At 38.5% G+C, this 13,949-nt stretch overlaps 1 protein-coding gene across 1 annotated transcript; it reads right to left on the reverse strand.

Annotated features, from left to right (window-relative positions):
• Nucleotides 1-59: 59 nt before the first annotated feature.
• LOC116507664 (histone H3.3A) lies at nt 60-6,093 on the reverse strand. The gene is made up of 4 exons (XM_032215979.1): nt 5,977-6,093; nt 4,277-4,431; nt 3,257-3,410; nt 60-693 (listed from the first exon to the last, which is right to left on the reverse strand). The coding sequence occupies exons 2-4, from the start codon at nt 4,402-4,404 to the stop codon at nt 565-567; spliced, it is 411 nt and encodes a 136-aa protein (XP_032071870.1). The 5' UTR covers nt 4,405-4,431; nt 5,977-6,093; the 3' UTR covers nt 60-564.
• Nucleotides 6,094-13,949: the final 7,856 nt, after the last annotated feature.

Consider the following 13,949-nt stretch of genomic DNA (forward strand, 5'->3'; position numbering starts at 1 on the left):
ATTCATTGCTACTGAATAAGTAATAAAGTAAAATACTTAAAAATTAAGACAAAAACAAATATTATTTCGTGTATTTTAATAGCAAACTTACAGGTACAGCACAGAAGACAAACAACATTAAAAACATGTACTTGCATGTAGGACAACTTAGAAAAGTATATTGAGTGGATGGAATCTACTGTATGATACAGACTTCATATAGTTGCCATCAATAAGAAATTTACCTTAAAAAAAAAACCCCAAATGCTGGCATTGTCCAGAAAAGTCTGACTGGCATATTTATAATTGTTATAAAGTTGAACTGCTGAAATTTGTTCAATGAAATGGGTTTTTTACAGCAATAATGCTTTATATGTCCCCACGTTTATATTAAAAATCCACACACAAATGAAAATGAAAAATAACCTGCCAATACCCGATTCTGTCCTCTATTTTTCCATCTGCAACCATAGATTTAGGTACCTTTTAACCCCATGGGAAAAAAAATCTAACGTTCATTACTACCAATAACAGGAAGAAGAGATTTTATTTGTTTTGAGAATGACAAATCCATCTTAGTAGAATTTAAGCACGCTCTCCACGTATGCGGCGTGCTAGCTGGATATCTTTTGGCATGATTGTGACACGTTTGGCGTGGATAGCACAAAGGTTGGTGTCTTCAAACAGGCCAACCAGGTAGGCCTCACTTGCCTCCTATTGAGAAAAGAAAATGGTTTAACTATGTAAAATAAAAAGTACCCAATTCCTCACAAAATACACAGGTAAGTTTATTTTCAAGCCAAGTGAAAGAAAATGGAAAAATATTATTTTGTGTATCTTAACACCTAATTTTAATCTTGTATCTAAAACTCTCTTATTGGTTCTACACATAGATTTTCTTGGCTCTTTTATTTATATTGTAGTTTCCATGCCCCATAACATTCTTTAATTGCAACTTTCAAAGTAAATCACAGTACTGTCAAATAATTGCTAAATGAATGGCTAAAATTTGAGGACTACAACCACAATTGAGGCCAAAATTTATGTTGCTAAGTGAGAAATTTGTTAAGTAAATTTTGTCCCATTTTACGAGTTTTCTTGTCACATTTGTTAAGTGAATCACTGCAGTTGTTAAATTAGTAAAACGGTTGTTAAGTGAATCTGGCTTCCCCATTGATTTTGCTTGTCAGAAGGCTGCAAGAGGATCACATGGCCCTGGGACACTACAACCATCATAAATGTGAGTCAGTTGTCAAGCATCCAAAAGTAAATCACATGACCACAGGGATGCTGCAACAGTCTAAGTGTGAAAAAAAGGGTCATAAGTCACATTTTTTTCAGTTGTAACTTTGAACGGTCACCAAGTAAACTGTTATAAGTCAAGGACTACTTGTATTGATTTGCTATTTTGCACAACGTTGCATGTTGAGTATGGAGGAACTAAGGAGTAACCTGCAATAGAAGTAGACTGGATTTGGGTACATTCCAAGTCTCTTATCTCAAGAGCTTTCACAATTCATCAATGAAGCATATATATTCGTATGTAAAATGCATAAAGCAGAAATAGTAATATTTTAAAGATAAATCAGTTAAATTTCAGTTAAACTTACAATATCTTGTGTTAAACCACGAAATACTTGACATAAATGTTGGGATTCTTGACCTCATGATGATTCTATCTTATTTAGAGAATCATGCAATGACAAGCAGATAACAAGAAATCTCATTTTCAAAGGAGGTCTGTATAACCACTGGCCGCACATGACACCCTATCTTAGTGAATTCCTGTTTTATGTTCATCTGCTCTATGCTGGATTTTGAACAGATGTGCAATACATAATCAATTATGTTAATTCTGATGGATTGCAACTTCCAGGTCCCTATGTTGTATGGCATTGAATGTTTTAATCAGTTTTAGTTGGAATTCTGCAAGTTGCCTCTTGGTGTTTCCCAAAAATAAACTTTGGCTTACATCTATTTTGATTTTGGTGGAATAAATATTTCTTCTTTATCTGTTCCCTCAGGACTGAGGAAAGAAGAGATGCCACTTTATCATGTAGAATACGCAGTTGAATAGAGGGGCTTAAAAACTGCTGTGTAGGTCCATCCAGTATAAGAACACTTATCTAGTACAGTAGTAAAAAATGAAAGATTATCCTGCAATCTTAGACTAATGGCCACATGCCATTCTTATCCAGAAAAGTAATATGGAAAAGTAGTAAAAGTTATTATTTTTGGAAAAGTGTAGTAGACCTACTTAGCTTTGGAAGTACTGTACAGCAAACATTCACATAAAACATATACATAACCGAGGGAATAATCAGGAAAGATCTAAAAACAACACTTTTAACTTTGTATTTTTTTAAAGTCATAACTTATTCACAACTACAAGACAAAATCTTGCATTTCATCTGTAATGTACAAATTATCTAGCTAAGATTTGACAAGGTCCACCTAGATCAGAATTTCTCTCAATGGCTTCTATTAGTAGATAGTTAAGACAATCGCATAATATACAGCAAGAGTGTACTTTCCACTCTTTTGCAGCTTAAAAGAAATTTGTATTTTCTCTCCATTATAACTTGCATAAAAAAAGAATGGTCCCTTTCTCATGTGGCATCATGTGGTTCATATTCCCAAAATATTTGCTACTCTAATTAAAATTACTGGCATCATCACATTTCTTTAGAACACTTGACATATAGTCACAACGTTAAAATTTTTTGAACTCCAACAATCCTGTTTTTGATTTTCGTTTTTGAGAGTCTAATGAGGAAACAGATTACTTTAAAAAAAAAACCAGTAGCAGTTATCAGCTCACCTACAATTATATATATCCTTAATTCGGAAACCCACCAATCATATGAAATTTTGACTGACCATAGAAACAGCTCAACCAATAAGGTGACTGCATGGAAGCAACCAATCACATGCCTTCTCACGTAGCAAAAGCACAGTTTTATCAATGGCTGCACTCTAGAAAAGAACTTGGGTATAATTTCTGTTGGCAAATCTACATCCAGTCATATAATACAACTAAATAAGTTGGATTTATTTAGAGCCAGATGTAATGCTGTAATTTTTGAAAGCAAGATTTAAAAAAAAACTATAGGAAGATATGTGTAATTTCTTTAATATAGAAAAGATTAGTAGAGAAAATTGTAATATGTACTATAACAAAAACACAATTAGTTATTGTAAATTATAACACATCACATCAATACAAGCAAAGGATACTTGTGTTTTGGAAGGCTAACTTAAAATAACATTTTTTTACCTGCAAAGCACCAATAGCTGCGCTCTGGAAACGCAGATCTGTTTTGAAGTCCTGGGCAATTTCACGCACCAGGCGCTGAAATGGAAGTTTGCGGATCAGAAGTTCAGTTGATTTCTGATAACGTCTGATTTCACGAAGAGCTACAGTACCTGGCCTTTGAATAAAAACAAAGCAAAAATAATTAAGCATTTCCCTTCCAATCTTAAAAATATACAAAACCCAATGTATATTCACAGAAACGTATGCTCTACAAAGCTAATTTACATGACTGAAATAAGCTTGCAATTTAAATTTAAGTAGACTTAAACTAAAAACAGAAAATTGTGAAAGACTCCAATTGCAATAATTCAGTTGTATTCTGTTTTCTCAAACTCCTATTAAAGTTGGCAAGAAATTAAATAACTTTACCATGGAGGCTGCTGATAAAATGAGTGACTTCTAAGATACCAACAAGTTATGTCAGTTGCTATTTCTTTTGTTTAAACATTTTTAAAATATAAAACATATAGTATTTACTTCTTATTCTGGGTCAGATACTGCCCTCTAGTGGTACACTGTACAAAATCTACCAGTTACGGTTGAAGAATTAAACTACTGTAATGTTAACACTAAATGAAAAATGGCCAATAAATTTGAAATAAATAAATATTAATTAGATAATCACTATAATTATCAAGCTTTATTATGGCATCCTACAAACCAGAGAACTCTTAGATTAATATTAAAGCTGCATTTTTTACGATTCTATTTTAAATTTGTTTTAATTAATAAAATAGCCGATTATTATTACTAGTTATTCCACTGGTTTACAGACATATTTCGTTCAAAATATTTTGAGTCGAGTATAATTTTTTTGCATTAAAAAATAACGACTCTGATGAAATAATCTTGACTCGATCCAAGAAACCGTAAACTGTGATCTTTTCCCCCCCTCGAGCAAAAAAACTGCGTTTCGATAAATATTTCCGCGTCGTTACGGGGCGATCAGATCGTAATACTTTCTTCCGGTAATTTTTATACCTGTAGCGATGAGGTTTCTTGACCCCGCCGGTAGAGGGCGCACTCTTGCGAGCGGCTTTTGTCGCGAGTTGCTTCCTGGGCGCTTTCCCCCCGGTGGATTTGCGGGCAGTTTGCTTGGTACGAGCCATGTTCCCGCGAACTTCTCTTCCTTATACCTATCAGCAAGAAGTCACCCACGCGATCACCACATTAGAACAAGGCAGCCGCTCGAAAAATATCCGCCGAAAATGCCATTTGATTCGCTTTTTCCACGCACAAAAATAGATGTAAAGAATCCCCGGAAACCTTAAAACAATTAAAACCGTGCAGATCCACACCTTCGATTGCCAATCCAAATAGCAGACTTCTGCAGCCTGCCTGACACTCCGGCTATCGGCTTGCAACGTTCAAAAAAAAAAAAAAAGCCTTCCCTACAAGTCCTAAATTGGATGATAAAATGTCGGTGGGAGTTCGCGCTTTAATTGTATTTAAGCGGCAAATCTATCCGCCTAAAGATTTCAGCAGATGATTAAAAAGCCCTTTGCCCGGCGCTCCAAATTTGAGATGCAGCCAAGGTGCCTCCAACCTAATAGCAACACCTCGATCCCCCCCCCCTCTTTTCCCCTTGGCGAGGACGAAAAAAAAGTGTCCCCCATTGCAGAAGACATCGGGGGACGTGCAACTGACGGGTAGCTTGATCGGAGTAAAAGATGGGCAAACGTCCGCATTAAAGCAGGGGCAACAAGCCCGGGCTGACAGCTTCTGCTGCTGCAAAAAAACCATCGCTGCCTTCGGCCGGGCGGGCGAAGGGAATTCAAACAGAAGGCGCCCGAGAGCCCGGCCACAAAAGGAAAAGCCAAGTCAGAGGTTAGGAAGCCAGAAAGCAACGAGCGAACTTTTTGAGGGGTGGGGTGGGGGGGTGCTGCCGCCTCTTCGGTGCTGCCTCTGCCTGTGTAAAGTGCCAGTCCTACGGCTGCCTCGCTCCCAAGCGCCTCTCGCTGGCAAACTCAGCCCCAACAAAATGGAAACAATCGCCAAAGGCAGCCCAGCTACTCCCTTTGCAGGGAGAGAAAGAGACGGGAGGGGGGTGGAAAATAAAATAAAACAGCAGCATCACAATACCTTCTCCAAACCCCGCAAAAACTAGCTGGGATCCGGCAGGCTAAGGGGAGAGAGGAAAAGTTTGGACGGACCCCCCCAAAATCTCCCCGGGTGCGAAGGCTTCCCTGGGTACATTTCTCCCCCACCGAATTGTTTTTTATGCAATAGGGAAAAAATATGGTCGGTGACCAGAGAAAAGAGACAAGATGGTGAAGCTGAGCAACAACTGTGGGGAAGAGGGGAAGGCAGGCAAAGGAGAGTTTCCCGGGGCTGGCAACGGGCTTCCGTTTGCAGCCGTTTCCCGGCTCCTATCGAGGGCGGCGATGGGGCGAGGGGGTCGGCGAGGGAGCGGGGAGAAGGATAGTGAAGGTTTGGGGGAGGGCGAGGGCAAAAGAAGGGGGCAACGGCCAAGCAAAGTGGGGCCGGGGGGGTCCAAAGGGAAGGAGCAGCCCGAGCTTCTCCGCCGTACTCGGGAAGGCGGAGAGATAAAGGGACTCTCCAGTCCCCCAACAGCGGTTCTCTCTCCCAGAAGTTTGCCAGGGAAGCCAGGGGACGGCTCGGAGGGGTCCTCGACCGAGCGGGGGTCTGGGGGGGTCCGGTAAAGGAGGCTGAAGACTTACCCCCGTCCGCTTACGCTGAGCGCGGCTGCCGAGCAGGCAAGGAAGGAGGAGGAGGAGGAGGTGCTGAAGCTGCTGCGGGCGACGGCGGATGAGAGCACAATTGAAAGATGGCTGACTCGCGAAGGCCGACTCCGCTGCTTAGCTACGCCCCCCGACCGCCCAGGCAACGCCTCCTCCCCCGGAGACCGCCAATGGCGCACAATGGAGGGAAGGAGAGGCCACGCCCACCAGCTCTCCTCCCCACCCACTCTCGGTTTCCCGCGGCCGCCTCCGTGTGTACAAACACAAAAGACACGCTGCGCGCGCCCCAGGCACAGAGTGAGTAAGTGAGAGAGGAAGAGAGGGATTCCCCTGGCCGTCCTCTCCCTCCGCCCTAGCGAGAGCCGGTACAGATGTCGGGAGATCACGCGGCCCGATTCGATGGCCAACAGCCAAGCCGCGAGCAGCCCCAACTGTCAGGCCAACGGTCACTTATTACTACCGTTAGTACCTGGCCGGGGACGACTCCACTCCGACCCCATCTTCTCCTGTTGCCCGCTGCTGAATCCCTTCTGCACTCTACCTGTGGTCCCATTTTAAGAGGCCCCTCGTATCCCAGTACAAGTTTGTGAGGGGGCGGTCACGAATATAAACCCAAGTGAATGAGCCGTTAAAGATCAAAGACTAATGATAAAACGATGGAGGGGGCAATAAAAAGATTGTGATAGGCATGTTTGATAAATGTCAGGCTATTTTTGTTTTTGAAAAGTCTTTGAAATATAGAACTGAATTAAAGGAGGAACATTTTAATGCATCACCTACAGTCAAGACATATTTATATGCAGTCTATTGACTAGAATCTAGTCACTAGACTCTTTGTCCTCTACTGATTCTTTAATTTTTAGGAATCCATTTCCATTCCATTTGTTTTTGCTATTTACGTATTTTCAGTATTAGTGAGCTGTTAGCTTGTTCTTTGTATGCTCATACAAAGTTATAGGTCACATATGCTTGACTTTCCTAAACTACGTATGATGGCCACATTGATAGTTGGGCTCAGTTCTGCAACGGATGAGGGAGGCAAGGCAATTGCTCTTGTTTTCTAAGGCAGTCCTGTTGAGATTTGTGAAATCTGAATCAAGCTCATCTTCAGGTTCTGATGGTGTGAGTGGTTCTGCCTCTTTATTACTCTTGCACATATTTCAAAAGTACTCTTGCACTCTCTCTCTCCAGGACTAGAGCTTTCATCAGAGCATGTTAGCCTTGTTTTTTTAAACACACATCTACCATTTTTTTTCCAAAAATATGCTAAACTATTTATACCTATCTCCATGTATCTAACAAATGCATGTTAACACCTGACTGGTCCTTTCCAATGCACTGATCAAACATTACACAGATATTTGTTCAGAAGCCAAGGGTTTGCTCTCTTTTGTAGCTGAAGATTAAATGGTCACAGAAGGAAGATCCCAGTGACTCCCTCCCAGGGGAGGGAGTCTGCCCACAAAGTGTCAAATGGCCAATAGTTGGTGGCAGATCCCATCATCCTTAGCATGGTCATAAAATGTAGGTTCTGTCCATGGCAAAAATGGTACTGAGAGAAGAGGGGTTTTAGATTTTTTTTAATTGATTTGTTTGATAAATTTATTTGTTGTCAAACTCCTAGTGACCCAGTTGTTTTTCATAAAAAGCATGCTCAAAGAAATTGTCAGAAAACTATTGGGATAAATACAGCACAGTGCTGTTGTAGTATAAATTGGATTCCTACTAAGCCTTCCATAGATATTGACTTGTAACACCTTTATGAATAAGATTGTGTAGAATAAAATGTGCTCCTGCATTCATCTTTGTTTATATGTATTTGTCCAATTAATATTATATAAATAGGGATTTATCAACTCAGAAACATCACAGGTCTCCAAAAAATTTTTTTTCAAGAGCTGTTTTGGTTATTCCACGTAATCTTTATGTTTTTTGGTGTGCTGAATCCGAAAATGATTCCATTTTGTCATAGGACATCACGTTTCCTGACAATTTAGGTAACTATGTTAAATAAGGCAATACCTCAAAATAAATGGAAATAGACTTATAAAATTAAAGTTTTATTACAATATTTTCATGAAAATTCTTTTTTGAACTGAAATGAGCTCACCTACACACACTAAACTCAATTCTTCTTCCTTGTGAGGTTCCTCTTGGTGCATTTACGCTTGTGAGTAGCATCTGGAATGTCTCTCTGAAGCATCCAACAGTAGTCTGCCCTTATTGTAATGCTCCATTTTCCCTGGTATCTCCTTTCCATCTCTTTAATGTCTTGGTAGAATCGTTCACCTTGTTCCTCACTCACAGCTCCCAAATTTTCAGGAAAGTAGTCAAGATGGTACTGGAGGAAATGCACTTTCAAACTCATCAGGCAACCTAAAGCTTGAAATGCTTTCAGCATTCTTCCGATAATCTTTTTGTAGTGAGGATATTTGTTATTGCCTAAAAATTTCTGTATGACTTCTTTAAATGCAATCCACCCTTCTTTTTGAGGATCTGTCATGGTATTGATAAACTCTTGATCAACTATAAGCCTTCTAATGTCTGGTCTGACGAACACACCTTCCTTCAATTTTGCCTCCAACAGGCATGGAAACTTGATGACCAAGTATTTGAAGCATTCTCCATCTCTTGGAATCCCTATTGCTTCATCACTCCCTATTTTATGTGGAGAGGTGATAGAAGAACTTTATGGGAAGATACCAAAGTTTCTCGGAGGACATTTTTTTCACTGACTGTTAGCACCCTCGGCTGCGAACTCTTTTTGGTCCAGTGATTTTGTCGTTCTTGACTGACTCATAGACACAGAAAACAAGGGTATTTTTGTGCAGCATGCACAAGACCTTCAAGTCCCCACACACTTGCCAACCATGGTCTTCATATTTAAGTTTACGAAGAACCAATTCCAAGTTCTTGTAAGTTTCCTTCAAGTGTATGGAATGACCTACAGGTATGGAAGCGTAAAAACCATTGTGGAGTAAAACTGCTTTGAGACTTCTTTTTGAAGAATCTTTAAAAAGACCCCATTGCTCTGAATCATATTGGATTTTAAATTGACCCATCAGACCTTCGACATCGATGCAATAAACCAACTTGTCTTCCTGGGCGAAGTAAGTAACAAACTCCTTTTCACTATGTCTGAACCATGAAGATGACACTCCTGGCAACAATAAATTCCTGCTTTTCAACCTTGATCCGAGTAACTCAGCGGCATCTTTGGGAAGATTCAAGTCTCTTACCAAATCATTCATCTCCTCCTGAGAAAACAATTTTGGTCTTATATCATCTTCAAAGTCAGAACTTGATTCGTCATCTGGTTCAGGTATGACTTCACCTTCATCGGAGCTAGGTATCTCTTCCAAGGTAGCAGGGGATATCTGTGCCCATGGGGGATGGGACGAATTGCTGAGTGAAGATTGGGGTATGAAATGGAATGCTTTCATTTGGAATTAAACCCTTTCACATCGCATGAACAAAAGTAACAGTCATCACTATGGTTCTTTTGCTCTCGCCATGCCATAGGAATCCCATAACGGAAAGATTTTTTTCTTACCCTTGAACCAGTTTCGGAGGTCCTCAACACACCGTTTGCACACTTTATGAGGCGCCCAAACTTTATCTTGATCTCCAATTTTTAGTCCAAAGTATGCAAAGTATACTTTTTTCACAAAGTCTGTAATATTCTGCTGTTGCTTCAACACTGTATATTCACCACAGATGAAACAGAAACTGTCTGGCAAATTAATACACTTTCGCAGAACCATAACATAACGGTTGAAGAATGACAAGCTAACATGAATTACGATGAAAAAGTGTGAACAGCCTAGAACCAAGAATCTGATGATGATTCGTGCACAAGTGTGGCATGCAGGAGAGAGCAGCTCTGTGTCTGTACACGAGACGTCACAGTGCTGGCCATGCCCCCTACACTGACCGGAGATGCTGCTATCTGCCCTGTGTCTCCCTCCCACTGGATTCTTCAGGAAAGATTAACCCTTTCTGCCATTAGAAGCACAGACTTAAAGCTTGCTTAGCTTATGTATATGTTGCTGACCATCAGATTTACAGTGCTATTTTTTTTACATAACTCGGACAAATCCTTTAAGGGTTTTTTTTTGCATTTTATATCTTAAATGCACTTATGTGAATTAATTAATAGTAATTTGGACTTTAAATTTGGTTAAAAACCCATAATATAAACAAATACCAAAATTTTAAAAATTTTTGATAAATTTGAAGACAATTTTGCATGTTGTGGCAAATCATGCTGTCTAGGAGTTTTTTCAATATTTTATTTGTTTTCAGCACATCAAAATACATGGAAATTAGATGAAAATAATCAAACAGCTTTTTAGTCGCAGACTTGTGAATATATGCATTATTTTATACCAATTGAACAAACATGGTAGTAAAAATAGTCCTGAAAAATTAATGTGCCATTTTAAAAAATATATAATAAAAAAATAAACATTGACTTAAGAATACAATATCACAATTTTTATAAGTTATAAGTTGTTGTTATATCTCAGTTTGAAACTAAACTGAATACAAGTAAGCCTTCTTGCAACTTCACAAATGAGTTAATAATGCATGGTATATGGTTCTGCTTGCCCAAAACAATGTTGGCTATACAGCACAACATCCTTTATTGTATTCATTTATTGAGAGCAAATTCAAACTTTCAAATAGGTTTTAAAAAATCATCTCTAGGTCATTTAAATTTTAGAAGTCACACTTAGGAAAGGATTGAAACTGCTATTGTGACAAATGGCCAAGACTCCAAAACAGCAGAAAGAAAAATAAAGTTTCCAGATATGTGAAATAACACATATTAATATGTTATAGATCTATAATAAAATTCAGGGTCTAAAATTGAACAACTTGGTCCAAAATGAAAGAACAGGTGAAAGTATTAAAAATAATTATCTTTTAGATAGATAAAAGATATTTACTAGATAAAGTAGAAAAATGTGGGTTAGACAGCATCACCACCAGATGGATTCATAACTGGCTGGCCAACTGCACTCAACGTGTAGTCCTCAAGGAACTGCACCTACATGGAGAGAAGTATGCAATGGAGTACTCCAAAGCTCTTGTTTTAGGCCCGGTACTCATCAACATCTTCATCAGTGATTTGGATGAGGGGATAAATGTGGAACTCGTCAAATTTGCAGATGACACCAAGATGGCAGGAATAGCCAACGCTCCAGAAGACAGGCTTAAGATACAGAAGGATCTTGACAAACTTGAACATTGGGCTAACAAAATGAAATTCAATGGTGAAAAAAGGTTCTACATTTAGGCAAGAAAAACAAAATGCACAGGTACAGTACATGTGGTATCTTGCTCAATAGTAGTAACTGTGAGAAGGATCTTGGAGTCCTTGTGGACAACCATTTAAATGAGCCAGCAGTGTGTAGCAGCTGCCAAAAAAGCCAACACAGTTCTAGGCTGCATAAACAGAGGGATAGAATCAAGATCACACAAATTCAAACAGCATGCAATTGTTAATTGCCTGGGAAAATAAACCATATCTCTTCCAGGTATTATAAGAATAAAATGTAGTTTTTCTGAAGAGAAATTTCCAAAGGTGATCCTACTTTACAGAGGGTTCCATCTTTAGTCATTGCCTACGTAAATGAACACATGGGACTGATCCTTTGTAAATTAATGTTCTCCCTTTATTAGCTTAGATTACCTTGGAAGTGCCATATGGGGGGAGATTCTTTCTTTACCTTTTTTCCTCTCTAATATTTGGTTGGATTTAACCAAATTTCTTTTTTTTTTCTAATTTAGCCACAATTTCATGCTTTTAATGTCCCTAGCTTCAATAGGACTATACTATATGAAAAGAGCTAAACTTCTACTTCCAGAAATCACAGTCCCAATCTGGATTAGTCTTTTATCCTAAACCATACAATTTTCATATAACACCTAGATATATTAAAAGTTATAATACAACAAATAGCCTAGCTCTTCAATTACTTCGAGCCAGGTTCTACCAAAAAGTCTCCTAGAATATTGATTACAAATGGCCTACAGTTTGAACATTGTTTTCTAAAATTGCATGGTAAACAAATGAAAGCAGGAATTGTTGAAATTGTAAATTAAGTTTAACAACTCTATGGCTCTTAACCTCTGACGATTTGGAGACACAATTTCCGATATCAGAAATGGCCATCTGATCAACATTCACATGTTTAGAATGGAAAATAATTCAAGTAATTGACATAATAATTTCTGAAAAATAGCTGCTCTTGCTTGTTGGATTCTAGATGCAACTTGGTATTCTTTCAAAAGTACTGTACTTACAGACTGAGGAGCAGAGACTGATGGAACAAGATTTATGACTGAATATTTACAAGAACACTTTTCAGAAATTATTGCTTGCTGCTAAAGTTTCCATTCCTATTGGTTGGGTTCACACATTTTATTAAGGTATGATTTAGTTTGTCATGATTTGCTGAATAAGCCACAATTGAGTTGAGGTTATACAACACAAGTCAAAAATGAAACAATCACATGATTGCTCATGATAACAAATAAATCAATTCTAGTATACTTAACTGCCATGATATTCCCAAATGAATCTCAATTATTGTTACTGTGTCATTCTTTGTTTTTCAGACTAAAGATAACAAATAATAATGGCTGTATTTTATTTAATGTAATTTTTTAAAAAAATCTCAAATCAATTTTGATTTTTGGCAACTGTCTGGATTACCATAGTTCCTTTAGTTTTCTTGGCACTTTTTTTTTTGGAAATGGTTTGCCTTTGCTTTCTTGTTAGAGTGAGGGAGTGACCCAAAGTCATCTAGCTGGTTTCGTGTCTAAGGTAGGAATAGAAGTCTTGGTCTCCTGGTCTAGCCTAGTGCCTCAAGTACTATACCACACTGGCTCTCTAATGCAATTACTGATGTGAAAATGAAAGCCTTTCAAAGTCAGTTGGTTTTGAAGTGGTATATTAACCTAGGGAAAAAATAGTAATAAAATAAACCAAAAACAGCATCTAGGAATAGTCTTACAAGCCCAACCTGGCAAAGTATCAAATGACAAGTGATACAGGATGCTGCTAAGGAATTACAGGATCCCAAAGAGAGATATGCTTCCTGTTTAGGTCTCAGCTTAATACACTAGAGCAAGGAAGAATATTTCAATTCCAGAATCATATCTGAAATGCTTTGAAATGGATATTCATCCCACAATCACTTAGGACTAATTCCCATTATTTGCTTGTGGACTAAGAAAAAAGGAAAGAAAATAACATGTTATTACTATATATTTTTTAGTTAATAATAAATTCCATCCTCACATAAAAGGACTAGTGACAGATTCAAGTTTCTAAGTGTAAGGTCAGTTTCTTCCTAATGAACAAACTAAAAGGGAGTGACCACAATAAGTAAAGCACAGTCTTCAGATTCCTAGACTCAGCATTTAACCTTGATTCTAAGTAAGAATGAATAAAAGGAAGTTAATTTGCAAGTCTGAAATGGTGTCAGGGCAGATTTAACACTCCTGCTTTTCCTCATCATAAGGTTTCAAACAGAATGAGGGATGCTGACTTTTGCTGATCAATTGCCAGATCATTTGCCAGATTCTCTGTATAACTTCAAACATACAAAGGGGTTACCTAGTTGATTAGTCAAGACCTACTATGTTGCATATAGGACAGAATTGTTGTCCCTCCTTTCCAGAGGTGGATTCCTACCTATATGGTCCAGTTCAGCCGAATAGATAGTAACTTCAGCGGACATGTGACCGTACCGGTTCATGGTGGCGCCATCTTGATTTTTGGTTCTGCACATGTGCAGAACAATCTTCATTCAAAAAATGTAATTTTTATTCATTTTCTAATGTTGTGCAAATGCATGGATCATTTTAAATGAAAATGCACCCCCCCCCCATTACTACTGAACCAGTAGTAATGGTGGCCGGAACCCACCCGTCCTTTC

Source organism: Thamnophis elegans, chromosome 4 (assembly GCF_009769535.1).
Source record: "Thamnophis elegans isolate rThaEle1 chromosome 4, rThaEle1.pri, whole genome shotgun sequence".
Lineage (NCBI taxonomy): Eukaryota > Metazoa > Chordata > Lepidosauria > Squamata > Colubridae > Thamnophis > Thamnophis elegans.

Bases quoted from the DNA above. Each gene is read 5' to 3' on its own strand.
- LOC116507664 (XM_032215979.1), bottom strand. From the start codon at position 4,404: ATGGCTCGTACCAAGCAAACTGCCCGCAAATCCACCGGGGGGAAAGCG. The intron at 3,411-4,276 runs GTATAAAAATTA...TTTTATTCAAAG, and splicing joins AAGAAACCTCATCGCTACAG to GCCAGGTACTGTAGCTCTTC. The intron at 694-3,256 runs GTAAAAAAATGT...TTTTCTCAATAG, and splicing joins CAGCTATTGGTGCTTTGCAG to GAGGCAAGTGAGGCCTACCT.